This window comes from Fundulus heteroclitus, chromosome 21 (assembly GCF_011125445.2).
Source record: "Fundulus heteroclitus isolate FHET01 chromosome 21, MU-UCD_Fhet_4.1, whole genome shotgun sequence".
Classification (NCBI taxonomy): domain Eukaryota; kingdom Metazoa; phylum Chordata; class Actinopteri; order Cyprinodontiformes; family Fundulidae; genus Fundulus; species Fundulus heteroclitus.
Window position 1 is genome coordinate 19789926 of NC_046381.1, and position 19068 is coordinate 19808993.

The following is a 19068-nucleotide window of genomic DNA, read 5'->3' on the forward strand; positions in this document are numbered from 1 at the left end:
TTGATATTTGGTTGTCAGCACTTATTCTGTTCAGCAAACCTTCAGTGATTTTCTCCTTGTCAAGCACAAATGGGAGAACTTTTTCAACATAGTTCCTTTTGTTACAGCTTTTGTTTTGTTTTTTTGCTCGTGGGCAAGGGACGCTGAAGGTTGAGATTTTCTTTTCACAGATTAAAAGAGATTGGTTTTTCATATGAACATTATTTGAATTACTTTCGTGTCTCTTTACCTGTGTGTGAGGTAGATTAATTTGTTTATTTTTGACAGAGAGATTGTTTTCCTATTTGTGAGACTTGTAAATATGCAATTGATGATTGCATTGATAATTGTGGTTGCAAATTGAAAAAGTGATATGAATAAGGTTCTAATAATTTTTTGCTGTATGTAATCTTAACTTTGCACATGTGGTCCATTGCCTGTCAATTATTTAGCTTGATTGCAAATACTGTCTTAGAGTTTACAGAATTTCTGATCAGCGGTTTATTTGTCTGAATGAAAAGAATAACTGCGTGTATATGCATTGAGACAAAAGTGCAAACTCCGTGGACCTTCTGCCAGTAGGATTTTAGAATTTAAACTTTTAGAGACAACAAACAAACTGGCATTTGTCAAACATTTAAATTTTTAAATACAAAAAAAAATGTGACTGACCTGAAGCCAATTTGGAAATATTTAATGTACTCTAAGGGTTTTTTGGCCTCTGAAATATTAGATTGTTCTCAAGTAAACTAAAAATAGATCTAATAAACTTATACACAAATTTAAAACTAAAGCAATGCCAAATCATCCTATTATGGACATAAATAATTTAATATAAGGAATACAAATATGCAATAGATTAATTAATAGAGTATTTATTATAAGGAATAGAAATATGAAATTGATTCATTAATAAAGTATCTGTGACCCATTTCTCTTTTTAAATTCAATTCCCTTTTTAAATTCAATCAAAACTAGCTTCTATCAGTCAAAATATATTGTCTTTTATTGCAAAATATATTCATTCACCATTCATCTTCTTACATTTGAGTCAGGAATGAGTTGTAAGTCTTGATGGTATGAAATATAGTGTAATTCCAGAAACAATGCACACTTATAAACACAAACTTAGAAAGAAACCTTCCTATCTAAGACCTTCCTCTCTAAGAATTTTTTTTTAATATTCTTATGTAAGACTGTAATCTAAAGCCCCTCACTCAAACGGAAAGGGGTAAGATCTTGTTTTAAAAAAATATATGGTTATTTCTCCACTTCCAATTGTGAATATTAAAATGTTTTATTCATTCAGAGCCTACATGTTCTGACTGCAAAACAAAAAAGAAAAATTAAATTACATTTGATTTTACTTTGAGATTTGATTGAAATGTTATGTCTGGAAGAAATGTATTGACCTGATCTTTGCTGTTCTAGAGGGTTGTGTGCCAAAGATGGAAGGAGCCTGCTGTTAACACTGCGAGAGCAGCTACACTGTTACTGACACCTAAAGTGTTACCTCAGCTACACCCCATGAAAATAAGTTAGTGATGTTGCCAATCTGTTCAGTCTGATCACTTATTCGTAACAGCTCAGACCGTCATGTGAAAAATAAATCTAACATTTCTCTGTGGTGCCTTATATTTCACTCTCAGAAGTTAAGCATTTGGTTGAAATTATCATTCAAAATCAGACGTTTTTACACTGAACAAGAGATCATAGTGTCGGTTACAGAGTTTAAGAGTTTTAAAAACGTATTATCTTGATTTTGATCTGGAAAGCGTATTTAAAGGATAGATGGAATCCCAATGTATTTTTCCCCTCGTGCATGCACCAATAAAAGATTTCTTAAATCGTAAGTATTATAATAACATTTGTCAGTAATCAAAGGAGATAATTTATCTAAAAAATGTCAGTTGAAAGCAATTGGAATTCATCAATGACACATTTTTTTTGGATGCAAGTTTAAAAATAAGAGAGAGAAGAAACAAAATGAAACTAGAGGGCTTCTGCAAATAGTCCTTGAGAGAAATTGTAACAGAGAAATGTAAGACAATTCATTCATTAAACTGATTGATTCTTTGTCAGAGTTTCTGTTGGCCTGTGTGTTTGGACAACAGTGAACCCAAGAGACTGAGCAGCCGAGGGAGAGAATGATCAATGGTTCTTTGACAGAGGACTGTAGCAATCATGAAAAAGGAAAGAGCACCGCAGAAAACACACACATGCTGTACAGTTGATGTGAGGATAAAATCTTCAAACCAAAACTGAACTGACAGCTTTTAATGAATAATGATAATTAACCTAAATGAAAAATCAAATATTACGGCAGAGCTGCTAATTTTTCCTCTCACATATGTATGCTGAACGAAGTTTAACACTGACTCATGACAGCACAGGGGTGTGGACAAAAGGCTTACTATTAAATTTTTACCTCATTACTATTGTTTTAAAAATAGCTGCAGACAGTTGAAGTTGTTCTTTTTATTTGAAATGTATTAAATGGAGATTAATTATGACTGTAAATGACATTTTCAGAATTGATCTCAATGATAAATAACAACAATACATTGAATCTAGTAACTTACAGTTACATTGGAAAAATCTGGGAGACCTTATTGAAATTTTCTTTTTGCAAAGAAATGTTCAGATATCAACATTTAATGTTATTTATTTTTAACGGTTTGTCTTACAAGCCTCATATCTATTTATAACTATAAATGTTATTTAGCTTTATTGAATAATCAGTTGAAAGAAATTAGAGTAATATATTACAAAATTAATAAAGTACCAGAATCACTACACTGACACGTCATTGTATTATTATTTTTTTTATTATTGGATTGTGTCATGTTAAGAATTAATAATTATCTTACTTGCGTTCTTGATTAATGTGGAGGCAAAAACAAAGCATTGTTCGGAGGTATTTTCCTTATGAGGCAGACAGGAAAAAAAATTATTCTGAAAGATGCCACATGCTAGCTGTGCTAGCACTTTAAGCGAATGTTCAACAGTGACTTATAAAGGACTTATAAAGGTAAGCCTGTTTTTACAGAGCCACTGTAATATGCCTGCTACAGGAGATGCTTCCTGCCCACAGCCATTCACATTCACATTGTTTTTTGAAGAAATGTGTACAATTGAGTTACAGCAGTGCTTCAAGGGATGTGAGAGGGAGTTATCCCTTTGGGATTGATAAGATATTTTAATACCATTATACTAATTGGAATTTTGGAAGTTACACAAATGTTGCTTAACCAAATCATCCTCCTTAACTTTAAATGTTACAACAAATGGGCCTTTTTTCATAGAGAGAAAAACAGAAATGTCATTCAGTAATGATATAAAAACTTAAATCCAACAAAAACTTTTATAGCTTCTTAATAACATATTAGCAACATGAAGATGTATAGCTCCATATAGATTAGGAAATTAAGCCTGTTTCTATTACATTTTGATGTTCAATCAGTCTTCAAACCAACGTCCCAGTTTTGCCAAAATATTTTTTTCAAACTGGTACATTAGAAACCAAAAATAAACATAAATGAAGAGGGGTGTACCATTTATTTCACTGCCCACATATATATTGCCCCAGTTGCAATACTATTTCGTTCAAAAATAATTTTCTCATACTAAGTCCCTATGTGACCAGCTCTCCCATACTGCCCTAGAGGTAACCTCTCATCCTTATCTTGGACATCACCCAGTGACCAGCAGGACCTCGAAATAGAAATTAAACTGGCTGATTTGGTCTTTCAGCACATTGCATGAACCTGATGACATCTACACAAAGTTTTCCTCTGGCAAATTAAAAGTGGTTGCTGAGCTAGTCCAAACCTATAAGGTTTCCTATTAGAAATAAAACCAATTCTGCTACCACTCAAAACTGTGCTCCATGTTTAGCTTGTTTTTTTCCCCTTTTTTTCCCCCCTTCTCATCACTGCACTCTAAAAATGTGTTAACCTCCACGGTGGATGTGTTGGCCTCTTGCCTCTGGTGGGATCCACAAGCTGTTCTAGCATGACATATTGACAAGCACGCACTTCCTTTTTGGCCTTCTAATTAAGAAGACTTGATATTTTAATCTTTCACCAGCCATGAATCATCTGTCATATTACTTTTGTACTTTAGCAGGCCACTTTGCAGATTATTGCATGAACATAGCCCTCAAAAGTAATCCTGATCCCGTCCAAAGTAAATCAGAAAAGTTTGCCTTCGCTCCCTTGTGCCAAGCTCCAGTTCATATGCACCACTGGGAGTTCAGAAACATCCTCCCCTGTGGCATCTCCAGGCGCCATCTGCAGCATCCCTCTCAGTGCCTGGCAGGGCCCACAGTGTCTCTCTCACGAAGCCTTCCAGCCATTTTCTGGCAGGTCAGTTACATCCAACCCAGCTTTTCTGTTTTTTATTTTTTTTCACCCTCAGATAACCGAGTATCTGTTTGAACTATGTGATGCAAATCTTTGTAACGCGCACCAGTAGAAGCATTCATTTCTCACATGAGAGACTTCGAGAATAACCCCATATGAACATTTTAGACCCTTTGCTTTATTACACCATCTGGCAATCTATACACCAGTGGGCTGCCAGACCTTCAGGACAGATGGGGGAAACAAACATCAAGTTTGTAATTGTTAATTTGGTTTAAGTAATATATAAACACTCTCCACCATGAGAGAGAGAGAGAGAGAAAGAGAGAGAGAGAGGTTACGCTCTATGACCATCCAATGTCTTCCTGTTAAGTTTCAGGTGTCACATCCCTTGAGGCACTGCTGTCTATTAATTAGTTCACACCCTGCATCTTTCCACTAAAACATGCCCTAATCTCCGAGAAAGAGACCTCCCTTCAAGAAGCCCTCTTTACAAGGTTGTCTTCCTCCAGTTTGGCCACAGCATTAGATCACATCACATCAGCATGTTTGAATAAGGGTGCCCTCAACCGCTTTTGTTTCTTGTTGAATAATGTATAAAAAAATGGGTCGACGGCAGACAAAAAAATAAATAAAAGCAGCCTAATTAGCCCCAATTAAGAACCTCATACTTCCTGCATGTTCATCAACACCAGCCAACTTAAAGGGCTGACCCCAAACTGTGCTAAGGTTGCTGGAGTGGACACAACTGGCTTGTTTTACTCACTAAGTTCACCATTCAAAAAAAAAAAAAAAAAAAAAAAAAGTTTCAAAAATATCAATGAGAAAAGAAAAAATGTTGAATGAATACCATCCCCAAGAGCAATATAGAAATGAGCAGTCAGGTCGAGTTAAGTGAAATAAAGCTGAAAGCAAAAGAAAAGAAGCCAGGAATAGAAAAAAGCCCACAGGGATGTAAGGATAAGGTAGATAAAAGAGAATGAAGGAGAGACAAAGAAAAAGCACTTTAGTGAAGAGAAAAGGAGATGTAGAATTGAAATGACATGATGGAATCGAGTTAATGATAGGGAATATTAAAGGCAGAGAGAGTGCAGCGGAGGGAGTGAACGCCTAAATTTGCATGTCAGTCCTCCGCGTCTGCCTCTTTCTTTCTCATTATCTGCCCCAATAACAGGTGTTTTCCGCCATGTGTTGGAGGAGTAATACCGTGGCACATGTATCCACTGATAAGGTGTATTAAATTGAACTCAGGACAAACAAGCTCACTTCACCGCGGTACGACCTTGACGAGAAAATAAAATCCAGATGCCCAAAGCAATAGTTTCTTGTTACAGCGTCTATGGGCAGGTGGTAATTTAAGAGCAAAATCACTGGGCATTGGTGTCTTTGCTAAGGCAGCTATGACTGGTATTTGTGGGCAATGACTGCCTTACTATTTTCTTGGAAGTGGGGAAGTGGCCCCCTGACGTAGTGAAGACTGTAGGTTATTAGTGGCACAAAGCAGAGAAGATTATGATTGAAAAAGTGAAAAGCAAGGGGAAAAAAATGCAAGGCAGAAAAAGGTTTCATTTTATAGAAGTGTTTTTCTTCAAAAATATTTTTCAGCTATGACTTTTTTCATGCAGTCATCCTCCAAATCATCGAAGTTTAAGGCCTCCTCAGCACAAGTAGATGTTGCAACATATAATCCAAGCACCAATAGGGGACATTTTGGGAAAATTATAAGTTTTGCTCTCAGAATAGGACAAATCAACACTTGAAAAAAAACTAACTTAAAGAGTCACTGCTGATTTGTAGTTGAGGCCAAGGAGAGATCTATCAATAAAAAACAAAAAGAAAAAAAAAAACTAAGCATAAACCTGTCAGGATCCAAAGGTGCTTGGGTTCTGGTTTTTATATTTATAATTGTTATTTTTTTTTTTGTTATTTCAGTTCATTCTATTGTGTTTCGTTTCCAGAGGCAAGTAGTGACTAGTTACATTTACTTGGATAACTTTTTGAATGAAAAAATTTGCTTTTATGAGTAGTTTTATTGCACTGTACTTTTTACTTTTACTTGAGTCATATTATTACTCAAGTATTGCTGCTCTTACTTGAGTAAAAGTTCTGACTACCTACTGTGAGTAACTTCATGAATAAAGAAGTTACTTGTTTTTATCAAAAAATGCATCAAAGAGGCAAAAACCTACATTTATGTTAAATTGAGACTCATTTGTACACATGTTTTGATATTTTAATGTCATTTTCTATCTGCTGAGCTCATTGAGTAATTTTGAGTTCAAATGAACATACAGTAAACAGTAGTTATTGTTATTGGAAGTACTTTTCACTGTTCTAACATACTCTATATTAGGGGTGTGTATTGCCAAAGAAGTCACGATTCGATTCGAATCACGATTCACATGCCACAATCCGATTCTATCACGATGCATCACAATACTTGAATTATTGCGATGCATCACAATGCATTGTGATATTTTCACTGAACACAGTTAAAAAAAAATACAGCCATTACCAGTGCCTGACTGGCGGTGTATGATCTGGATAGTGTCTTCAATTATTTCAGTTATTGTCATTGGAAGTACCTTTCACTGTTCTAACATACTCTATATACATTAACTGCCATAAGTATTGCTTCCATCCATCCATCCATCCATCCATCCATCCATCCATCCATCCATCCATCCATCCATCCATCCATCCATCCATCCATCCATCCATCCATTCATCCATCCATCCATCCATTGTCTTCCGCTTATCCGGGGTCGGGTCGCGGGGGCAGCAGCTTCAGTAGGGAGGCCCAGACGTCCCTCTCCCCAGCCACTTGGGCCAGCTCCTCCTGGGGAATCCCAAGGCGTTCCCAGGCCAGCCGGGAGACATAGTCCCTCCAGCGTGTCCTGGGTCTTCCCCTGGGCCTCCTTCCGGTGGGACGTGCCTGGAACACCTCACCAGGGAGGCGTCCAGGAGGCATCCTGACCAGATGCCCGAGCCACCTCAACTGGCTCCTCTCGAATGTGCTCTTGGGACGTGGAATGTCAGTATTTCTTCAAGATTATTATAAAAAAATTATTTAGAAAACTTTTTCTTCTGCCTGAATTCGCTATTATGCAATTATATTATTCTTGGTATATATTTTCATTTTTATCTTTAAAATACCAGAATTTGCACATAACTTTTCTCAGATTACGTAATTTTAAATAGTTACTCATCAGCTGTTATTAGTTACTCAGTTCTTGAGTAGCCTTCTTACTGAACACTTTTTTACTCTTACTTGAGTAATTTCTTGGCAAGCTATTTTTTACTTGAGTAAAAATATGTTTAAGTAGTGCTACTCTTACTTGGGTACAATTTTTGGCTACTCTACCCACCTCTGTTAGTTTCTCAGTTTATTCTTGTGTTCTGTTCTTTGTGCAAGAGGATTTATTTCTCTTAGATCACTGTTGGTCTCCGTTGATGGTAGTTTTATGCTGGATTCCAGTTGTCCTTGGAAGTTGGACAGTCAGGATTCTGATATGGCTACAGCCAGGAAAGCTGTTGTAGTGATTCTTATGAGTGTCGTTTAAATCTGTATTTTCCACATGCAAACACCAATTTTAACTTGTCCAAAATTGCAGCCGCCACATGTAGCATTTAGTTTAGCTTCACGCTGACAACTGTGTCTTGCATAATAAACATGTTTTATCACAGCTTACTGTTGGTGATGTGAGGAGCTTCCATTTTGTTTCAGAAATGTCATTCTTTTTAATTCTCTGACTTTTTGATTGGGAATCTGCTGGAACTTTAGGACAGTGTTGCAGCAGATTCTTTCGACTCGGAAGTCAGAAATTTTGAGCTCCGACTGCAACAGGAACACAGCATAAGTGTAGTTCCCCAAGTGTTAATTAGTCTCTCTCTCTCTCTCAGCTTCTCTACTTTAATCCTGCCACAGCTGTTCCACATTTCTTCCGATAATCATCATCGTCACCTTTGTCATTGAAACTTTGCGCATTTCAATGAAGGGCTATTTGACCAAGAAGGAGAGTGATAGGGTGCCGCGCCAGTTGACCTGGCCTCCGCAATCACCGGACCTGAACCCAATCGAGATGGTTTGGGGTGAGCTGGACCGCAGAGTGAAGGCAAAAGGGCCAACAAGTGCTAAGCATCTCTGGGAACTCCTTCAAGACCGTTGGAAGACCATTTCAGGTGACAACCTGTTGAAGCTCATCAAGAGAATGCCAAGAGTATGTGAAGCAGTAATCAAAGCAAAGGGTGGCTACTTTGAAGAACCTAGAATATAAGACATATTCTCAGTTGTTTCACACTTTTTTGTTAAGTATATAATTCCACATGTGTTAATTCATAGTTTTGATGCCTTCAGTGTAAATCTACAATTTTCATAGTCATGAAAATAAAACTCTTTGAATGAGAAGGTGTGTCCCCTTAGATTTTCTTTCCTTAAAATTGTGGTTGTTTATTCGGTCTAATTGCTAACTCTGGGATCTACATAAGGAATTTAAAACAAGAATCTTTAGGAGTGAGCATTGTGTGCCTTCTGTAAAAGGGTTTGTGATCCCAAACCAAACAATTAGCAAGTAGTTTAACATTTGACTTGTTCAAACATTTTTAATTTATTTATTCTTCTGTCTTGTTTGACAGCAATCCTCCACCATCTGCCAGAATGACATAAATAGTTGTTATAGCATTAACCTTGTTTGTCTTTCTACCTCCTCCATTAGCCTTTCCAAATACTCAAGTGAAAAAAAGAATACATATGAAATGTTAAACAGAATGACTGGGGAGATGCAAGGTGAATCCCAACAGTGTTTAAGCCTGACAAAAAGATAATATATAAATCAAGAGAGAGAAAAGTGCAAAACGAGCAAAAACATACAAATAAAAATAATAAAGAAAGAAAATCGGCAAATATTATAGGGATTAATGGATAAAAAAGGTTTATGTAGTTTAATGGCTGCAGCAGGGAAAGTGTGGTCTGATCAAACATTCGGGGGGTAAAAAAAAACTGCCATTGAAGAATGCCCTCAGCTTGGAATTTATTCATAGACGTATTTATAATGCATGCCCACAGAATGAATGACTTCCCTTAGCATGCGTGGCAGCTCCGTCCGTGTGTGTGTCTGTGCCGCCTGCTGTTGTGTGTTGTGGAGCTTGCATCAAATGTGCAGATGTGCAAGTATGTCAGAGAGACAGGAGAATCCTGATTGATGAGAGAGCGTTTGTTTTAACGGGCCTCCGGAGTGGATTCACCTTGAGATAGATTCGCTTTCTTACTGTACAGCGCTTGTGCTGCTATTGGAGGAAATCGGATGCACACATACGCTCTGAATTTATGCGCTCTGTGAGTGTGCGCCTTTGTGACGCTTGTTTACCAGTGTGTGTTTTAGTTGTGCATTTTTTGTTGCCGTATTTAGTGTTTAAGTGTAAAGTGTTCAAGCACGCCAAAGCTTCCCGTCTACTCCCTGAAAAAGCGAACGTTGATAGAGATAATAAACCATGGAAAATAAGCTCTATGCAACTGTAAAACATGTAAACGAAGGCTTCTCCAGAGCTTGCTAGTGTGAATTATCTGTCATCCAGGTGAAGGTAGTCGAAAACACGAAACAAAAGCAAAAGAACTTCAAGAGTTACAACCAGGCCAGTTGCTTTTGATTACGTTTTTTTTTTTTTTTCGATAACCTCAAGAGCTTGATGTCCTCAGAGGCATCGGTTGCTATTAAGGCATCGTTTGAAATCAATGCCACTTCACTGGGAGGTTGTAGATATTGATAAAAAAAAACCATGTTGCTCTAAGACAATTTAATCCCGCCTTTAAGAAGGCAGTGCAGCAGAGATAGCAGGGAATTGTTTCTGGTTCATCTGGTAGATCTCCCTCTATAGGAGGATCAATGGAGCAGCTAATTGTCTGACTGTTAATGCACCATTAAACTCAATTAGAAATACACATAAAGTAACCCTCCTTCAATTAAAGTCCCCTCATGTGTGGGTCACTGACAATTCAACAGCTTTTTTTTTTTTTTTTTTTTTGGTTACATTTTAACATTTGATATGCTTACTTTTAGTAATTTTTGTATTTATTTAATCAAAGCGTGGGTGGGGATTATAAACCTGAGAGAAAACAGGAATCTGAGGTGTCCGAATGGGATGAAGAGGGTGGTGGAGCCACCTCTGGGGGTTTCACGTGTGCGCACGTAAATACATTCGGCCTCTAGGTGTCCCCATAGCCAATCGAAGCAGCTCCTCCATCCGGTTCGACTCCTCTCTGTCTGCTCCTCGCGCACTCGTTGACGGTTTACAACATTAAAGGCGGACATTGCTGCGTGCTGTAAGTTTTCTGAAATCAAAGCCTTGCTGCGCGCAGTCGGGAATGTTATGTTGGAGCAGCTGGGTTTGTTAGTTTCATCTAAATGTGAGGGCGTTAACGCGCAGCCACGTGACAGTTAAAGGACTGCTGCTTGTCATCGTTTTTTTTAATTGAGTTCTTAGAGTAAGTCTCACGTGATATGTGACTAGATTGTCTTATGCTTTACATTAAAGCAGCCAATGAAACTTGAGTGATGGTTCGGTTAACGCCCACACACATCAAAGTGGAACTAGGATTTTTTTTTAATCTTAAAATATGTCGCACGTATTCTCTTTATTATTTTTAAGTGTTATTCAGAACATGTCCCCTGTGCAGACAATCTGTGCAACAAAGCAGCGCATGTGTGGTTCAATAAGACTCCATTCTTTGACAGCCTTTCTCCAAATCTACACGTTTCCCCTACCTCAGGAAACAGAGTGCTAAAGCATCTGTTACCATATGGTGCCTCTTAGGTTTATATTTCTGTCACCGTCTGTAAATGGCAATTGATTGTTACATGTTAAGTTTGATCTACATGTCTTTTTTTTCTTCTTCAAATATGCCTATGCTACTATGCATTCGACAAATAAAGTTACAATTAATTAAGAAAATTATATTTGTTGTAAAATAATATTTGAAGCTGTTCCACCTGGATTTGCAGTTGCAGTGTTGATCTTTTTTTTTTTTTTTTTTTTTTTTCTGGGACTACAGTAAAAAGTGTGTAAATGGTGAATAGAGAAATGTTTGAAAGAAAAGGGCTTTATTGGACTGATTTGAAACCGGAGCACAAGAAGTCATCTCTGACTTTTTCCTCCTGTAGCTTGATCTTGCCTGGCTAAGTGAAGACTAGGCTTTTAAGAACCCTGATCATGAATGAGGAGTGGACACCTTTGGACTGCCTGCTGCCTTCAGGTACTATTCTCTAAAGCAGCACATACACACTTACACTTAAGCCCCATGTCTGTAAAAAGAGCAGGTTTGCAGAGAAGGGGACTTTTCCTTTATGTAAAACCTTGACAACATTTCAGTCTCACATCAGGTAGCAAGTGCTATGATAATGTAAGTAGTTTAGACACTGAATATAGTAATAAACTATAGTAATGGCCTACCAATGACATACCAAAGATAATCATTTACCTAGTGTAATAAATAACACTAGGTGTCTTGCACTTCTTTCCCTTCCAGTATATGGCTTTATTATGGCATCTTTAGTTAGGGGTATCGTTAAGGATTTATTGATACCACTACTCTTAACGATATTCCTTATCAGTCCAGTGTTTTATCAGTATCACTATTGATGCTTATTTTTTTTTATCCAACAAAAAGTTAAAAAACAATTAATGATCACTGACTAGTTTATTTTTTACACATTTGGAACAAAATAAAATAAAAGTACAACATAGATATTTTTATAGACATAGAGCAATAAAAACATATGAATAACTTTATATGTAAACAAAAGACTAAAACACTATATTTTGAATAAAAAGTATGTTGTAAGAGAGAGGAATATCAACACTGATAAGACAACATTATTAAAAACACTCTAAATATGCTCAAAACTAAAAAAAAAAAATACTTTATCAAATAATTTCAAGTATTAAATAATATTTTACCTGAATGCAAACTGCTATATTTTGGTTAAGATAGAGAATATAAAAAAAAAAAGATGTAGAGGCACCCATAGTGGATGAGGTGAATAAATGACAGGCTGTGTGTGAATCAGTTACAAGGAAGGATCTACTTAAGTGCAACAGTTTCAGAGGAAATAAAAATACCATTACCCGTTAAAGATTATGTCTATAATATATTTACATCTTGCTTGGTAATCTAGTTGAAGCTTTGCTCATGCGTGACTCATTTTCAGTGGGGGAACAGACGAGTCGGTCTCTGCAACAGGAGGGGCTCACAGCTGCAGTCACGGTTTGCTGAAGAGACAGCAAACTCAGAGTGATTGGTGCTTTTACTTGTTCAATTCAATTCTATTTATATATTTTATTTATATAGCTCCAATTCACAATACAAGGCACATTACAAGGTCATATTCAATCAAATAATACAGATTGGTCAAAACGTTTCCTATCTAAGGAAACCCAGCAGATTGCATCAAGTCTTGACAAGCAGCATTCACTCCTTCAGAAAGAGCGTAGAGCCACAGTGGACAGTCGTCTGCATTGCCGATGGCTTTGCAGCAATCCCTCATACTGAGCATCTGCATCCCTGGATGATGCAACAGCTAACATAACACCAGACCAGGTGTGCCTACTATAAAGAGAAAAATGACAGAGAACAAAAAGTTAAAAGTTGAAATTGACAACAAACAATTCAGATTGGAGAACAGTAGGAGAACTCAGCAGAGTGAGAAAAATAGGCCCTGATGTCCTCCAGTAGCCTAAGCCTATAGCAGCATAACTATAGAGGTAGCTCAGTGTAACCTAAGCCACTCTGACTATAAGCTTTGTCAAAAAGGAAAGTTTTAAGCCTAGTCTTAAAAGTAGACAGGGTGTCTGCCTCACGGACCAAAACTGGAAGTTGTTCCACAGGAGAGGAGCCTGATAGCTAAAGGATCTGCCTCCCATTCTACTTTTAGAGACTCTAGGAACCACCAGCAGACCTGCAGTCTGAGAGCGAAGTGCTCTGTTAGGAACATACGGGGTAATCAGAGCTCTGATATATGATGGAGCTTGATTATTAAGGGCTTTATACGTTAGAAGAAGAATTTTAAATTCTATTCTTGATTCAACAGGAAGCCAATGAAGGGAAGCTAAAATTGCAGAACAATGATCCCTGTTGTTGATTTTCATCAGAACTCTTGCCGCAGCATTTTGGATCAGCTTCGAACTGCATTTTGTGGACTTCCCTGATAGTAAAGAATTACAATAGTCCAGCCTTGAAGTAACAAATGCATAGACTAGTTTTTCAGCATTGCCCCTGGACAAAATATTTCTAATTTTGGCGATATTCTGGAGTTGAGAAAAGGAAACCCTGGAAGCCTGTTTAATGTAGGATTTAAATGACATGTCTTGGTCAAAAATAACACCAAGGTTTTCTTTTTACTTTTTATTACCAGAGGCCAATTTATTGCCATCCAGATTAAATGATTGATTAAGAAGTTTATTTTTTTATGGAGAATTGTCCCAAGGACTGAACCCTGTGGTACTCCTCAAGTGACCCTAGAGTTTGAAGAAGTTTTATTATTAACATGAACAAACTGGAATCTGTCAGACAGATGAGATTTAAACCAGCCTAAGGCTCTTCACTTAATCCCTACATTATGTTCAGGTCTTTCTAGGAGAATATTGGGATCAATTGTATCAAATGCAGCAGGACATAACAAAACAGCGTTTCTATTTATGCATTTTAATTAGAATATTGTGACACAGTCGCTTCCATACAGGTGAACATGTGAGAGCAGAACGTTAGCTCCTCCCACCAGTCACCTCGGGGTGTGTGTTTCTTAAGGAGGAGAAGATCGGCGAGACAATATTTTTTGGGTTAGAGTCTCCCTGAAAAATTTAACGCGACCTTAATAATACAGAAAAGGCTGAAGCTTGTTGATCCGCAAGGACCGTGAGATGTGACCCCGGGGCGGTTTGGATACCGGGTTTCTGTGCCCATCCCTGTCTTTAGTTCAGTCTGGGACTCCTGTGAACAAAAAGGTGTTATACTCCTCCACCACCTGTGCTCCTTCTCCCGTGATAGAAATAGTGATTGGCACATTTCTGTTTCTCCTTTAATCTACAGTCCTCTCCTTTCTTTTGTTAACTTTCAAGAACTGAAAGAGCTGCAACTGCAGAGTCATCTGAGCACAACTGTACGTGACTGAACTCTAGTTTGTACGAGAAGTCTGAAGTTTACAGAGTTAAAAGAAACGGTGAGAGTACGGCACCCTGTGGGGCTCCTGCGCTTCAAAGACCCGGTCACACAATCCTTCATTCTCACAAACTGTACTGGCTTGTCAGGTAGCAGGATTAGATATAATGTATGCCGGTGTAGTCTTTTCTTTGTGTGCACTGCAAAAACGGAACTAAAAATAAGTAATATTTTCTTAAAATTAGTGTATCTTTTCTGGATTTGAGCAGGTAAATAAGATGATCTGCCAATGGAATAAGATTTTTGCACTTAAAACAGGAACAGCTCATCTCCAGCATCTTATTTCAAGTGCAGGATGTTTAATTATCTTATTTTAGGGGTAAAAATGCTCATTCCATTGGCAGATAATCTTATTTACCTGCTCAAATCTAGGACAAAAACACAATTTTAAGAACATTTTACTTATTTTTAGATACGTTTTTGCAATGTGTGCTCATGTGTGCCTGCTTTATTTGCAGTATTTTTCCACTCTGCTGTAGTGCTACGCTAAATTGAAATTTTATTTTCAGCTGTGTTATATTTTTTATTTCTTCCTACTCTACAAAGGAGGCTACTCTGGCATCAGCACTAAAGGAGTACAGTTTTGTTTTCCCTTTTTTATGTTTTAAAAAAAAAAACGATTTAATGTAAAGTTGCTGTAGATTTGTTATTATGTCATCTGTCACCACAAGTAGCCCCCAGTTAATCAAAGCAACATTACTGTCTACTTTCTACTTCATCTTTTATGAATGAATACCTTTTTTGTTTTTTATAAACCACTAAATGTGGTACACAGACACATGTTTAAGATATTTTTAAGAAAGTTGGATTATGGATTTCTTATAAGTTAGATGACAATGTGATGTTTTAGATAGCACGGACAAATTTCTGCTTTTTATTGTAGTTTGGCAGACATTAGTATTTGGTATTCCATCAGACTAGATCTAAATACAAAGAAAACGTAAAAAGATGGCACTTTTTACACATGATGGTTCTGTAGGTTGCTTGGGTTGGATTTTGTAAATTGATCTGGTTCATCACTTACAGATTTAATAGGATTGCATTCTCGGGAGTCCAGGGAGTAACGCAGGGTCAACTGTTTCCACGATCAAATTGACTATTTCTTTTTCATGGTTAGAATGTTTTTAAAATATATATTTAAACTATATAATGAATCTCTTTGTCGTGAAGCATTAATTGTTTCTGAGGAGTTTGTGCAAGCTGACAATGTGTCTTACTGAGGCAGGAAAGTGCCTTGTGAGAGGGCTGGTAGATGCGGAGACGTGTTTAGCTAGAGTGCAGCATGTCAAGGCAGCATCTGCATAAAAGGCAGATTCAAGGTTTCCCTGCAATATATTGGTTTGTAAAAAGGAAAACAGTGTTGCTCACCTATGTCTGCTTTGTGTAGGCTGATTTTTTTTTTTTTTTGCATCTGATCAAATGCTTGCTTCACACCACAATCCCACTTGTCTTCCTCTCTCTGTTTTCAACACTCAGGGAATTGCATTCCAGAAACAAATCACTTGCACTTTGATGGCACCACTGGGTATGTGTATTAGCTATGGCTTTTTGATGTACTTGCTTTGAACACATGGCTTGAATCTCAAAATATTGCCAAAAAGTAATAATCAAGCTTGGTCTTGAATTAATTCCCTGTCGTCATTTAAATTCACTTTGTTCACACGCTGGAATTTCTATTTGACATTTGACTCACAAAATCAGCCACTTGCAAGTGCAACTTGTTTTCAGTGTTTCCCTAACTAGATTCAGACACATTGTGCATTTGTTTGATGCCCTTAATGCTTAAAGAACACCGAAGACGTATAACTGTACACTGCAAAAACTTAAAATAAGTAAAATGTTCTTAAAATTAGTGAATTTGTCCTTGATTTGAGCAGGTAATAAGATTATTTGCCAATTGAATAAGATTTTTGCACTTAGAATAGGAACAACTCATCTCCATCATCATATTTCAAGTGCAGGATGTCTAATTATCTTATTTTAGGGGTAAAAATACTCATTCATTGGCAAATAATCTTGTTTACCCGCTCAAATTAAGGACAAATAGACTAACTTTAAGAACATTTTACTTATTTTTAGATCCGTTTTTGCAGTGTACATGTTGCCAATTGTGGTGTGTGCCTTAGATTTTAAGCTGAATTCATAAATTGACTTTTTTTTTTTATTGGAGAAAGAAATTCTCCTGCTGACCTAAGAGGAAAGCTGGTTACAGCTGCCTTTAGCCACTGCTGCTGGTACAAGGTGTTTGTGAGCTCCCGGGTGGTGTGTCTGAATGTCTGTGTGTATCTCTGTGTGTTTCTGAGAGAGAGAGAGAGAGGGAGAGTGTGGAGGAATCAAGCCTGATGTAAGCCTAAGGACAGGCTTTACCCAGACCAGTAAAGGTCAAGGAGATTGTACAACAGTTTGGCCTGCAGAGCTGACAGAAAGGCACATGTAGTTTTATGACATGTCTTGTAATACAGCTGGTTACATTTCTTGATCCTATGTTCTTTATGGGATGCATTATATTAAGAGTTTATTTTTACCATGAAGGTGACAGAGGTTCCTGCTTCACACGATTATTTATGCATTGTAATATATTTAGTAATAAAGAAAGTTAATAGTTTTTTCTTTTTCAATAAAAAGAAAACACACTTTTCTCTCTTTGTCCCATTTTAATTATGTCGTGACGGTTCCACACAAGCTACAAATATTGTTCTTCCACAGAACAGATAAAAATAGAGATCTTTGGATTGGAAGCCACATGCTATATCCTCAGCACACTCAGCTCAGTCTGAGCCTGTCTGATCCCTCTTTTGGATTCATTGGTATACAACAGTCGCAGATGTTCAGGAAACACAACTATTGAACAGTTTTTGTTGATTAGATCAGTCTTATTGGTATTAGTGCTTGGAAAGAACACCTGTTCTATCTATCTATCTATCTATATATCTATCTATCTATCTATCTATATATATATATATATATATATATATGTATGTCAACATTGGACCTGGCCATTTTCAGATATATTGTGTTTTTATGTTGGCTCACTTCAAGCAGGCCAGTGAGTCCTTTGTCACTGCCAGCGTGTCTCAAAGACCTCTGATTTGTTCTCATTGTTTATTTCATCTGCAATAAAACGGCAAATGTAAAAGGTTGACAAGCCTAAAAAATGTTTACCATTAAGTTGATTACCAAAAAGGTTTTAGCCACTAATTTGATACGTCTACAAATGGTGTGTTGTGCTGCTTAGAAATGTGAGGAAAATAGGAGAGAAGCAACATTTAATACAGCAGCTAAACAATGTCAATGTAAATGTAAATAATGTTTTTAAGGGATGGGGAGGAAGTAGAACAACAACCTGATGGAAGTGTAGAGAGCAACATCTTACAATTGATCTGATACTGTGTGTGACATTTTCAGCTATAAGCAGTTTTGGTTCCAACATATTAATTTGTGCTGTCTGCACACATTTACAACTTTCCTGTGAAAGACTACTTGGAGGTTAATTTTAAAAGTTAGTTCTTTGGCAGCTGTATTTACTCAATGCAGTCTTAAAACAAACTAAGGATACCTATTCCTGTTGCATTCAGTAATATTGATCCATAAGAAAGATATGTTTCTATTTTTTAATATAGATTCTCATTGAATTAAACTTAAATGCTCCTCAATTAAACCCAAATAAAGCAAAGTTTTCATTTTCCAGTGTTTCAAAAACAAATATTTTCCAATTTCTGCCTGTTGTGCAAAATTAGTTTTTCATTGCAACCACTCTTTCTTGTTCAAATGATGTTCACTGAAAATGAAATTCATTTTTGAAGTGTTTGAATGATAGTTTTTTGAAAGACTCACTCGAACTTAGAACCACTGTAGATCGGATTGGTCTTTCACCATGGCGAGCTGTCACTTTACTGCGAGGCATTGCAGGATGGTCTACTGGCTCTTACAGTAGCTGCATCAATTGTTGCCATCTGGTTTTCTGATAGTTCTGCCGGCAGATGGCACAACAATGTTTATGTCTGCTTATTGCTCCCGGTGCAAAATTCTTTTCAGGCTCAAAAAGGTAAACACAATCAAGATGAACGATTGGCGTATACTATTTTATTTGAAGATGAATATATGTGTTTTTTTTTATAGTCATGATACATGACTAGGCACCTTTTAATGAATGTTTTTATTAATGTACTGTCAATCTAGTGATTATTTAATATTGAACAACTGAAAAACTTCTGCAATTTAAATATCTGGGGACAAGAAAGCTCCAACAGTCAAGATACACTGTTTATGGGGTCCACAGCTTCAGAGTTTGCATTCCTCTTGGATCCAAAACCAGGACCGTTCTCAAGGACTCTTGGAGTCTTTCTACAAAAAAAAGTACCAAAGACACCATGTAAGAACAATGTCATCAACGACAAACCTTTGAAAAACAAGTCCAGAAACACAAGTTCTGGTTTGGCTGCATATACAGAATGAACACTGTAACTTATTTCAAGCCAAGTTCATATACTGTAGGAAAATAGTGTAGACAGCACC

The 19068-nt window shown here is 37.0% G+C and overlaps 1 protein-coding gene across 5 annotated transcripts in view; it reads left to right on the forward strand.

Annotated features, from left to right (window-relative positions):
* Nucleotides 1–10557: 10557 nt before the first annotated feature.
* The window catches only part of tpk1 (thiamin pyrophosphokinase 1), a 101985-nt gene continuing 93474 nt past the window's right edge, over nt 10558–19068 (forward strand). For 2 of the 5 annotated variants that reach the window (XM_036125380.1, XM_021317172.2), the window contains exons 1-2: nt 10681–10824; nt 11501–11592. In XM_036125380.1, coding sequence (XP_035981273.1) covers nt 11550–11592 — 43 coding nt within the window. In that variant the 5' untranslated portion in view covers nt 10681–10824; nt 11501–11549. The other 3 variants (XM_012863924.2, XM_012863925.3, XM_012863926.3) reach the window with 3 other exon arrangements.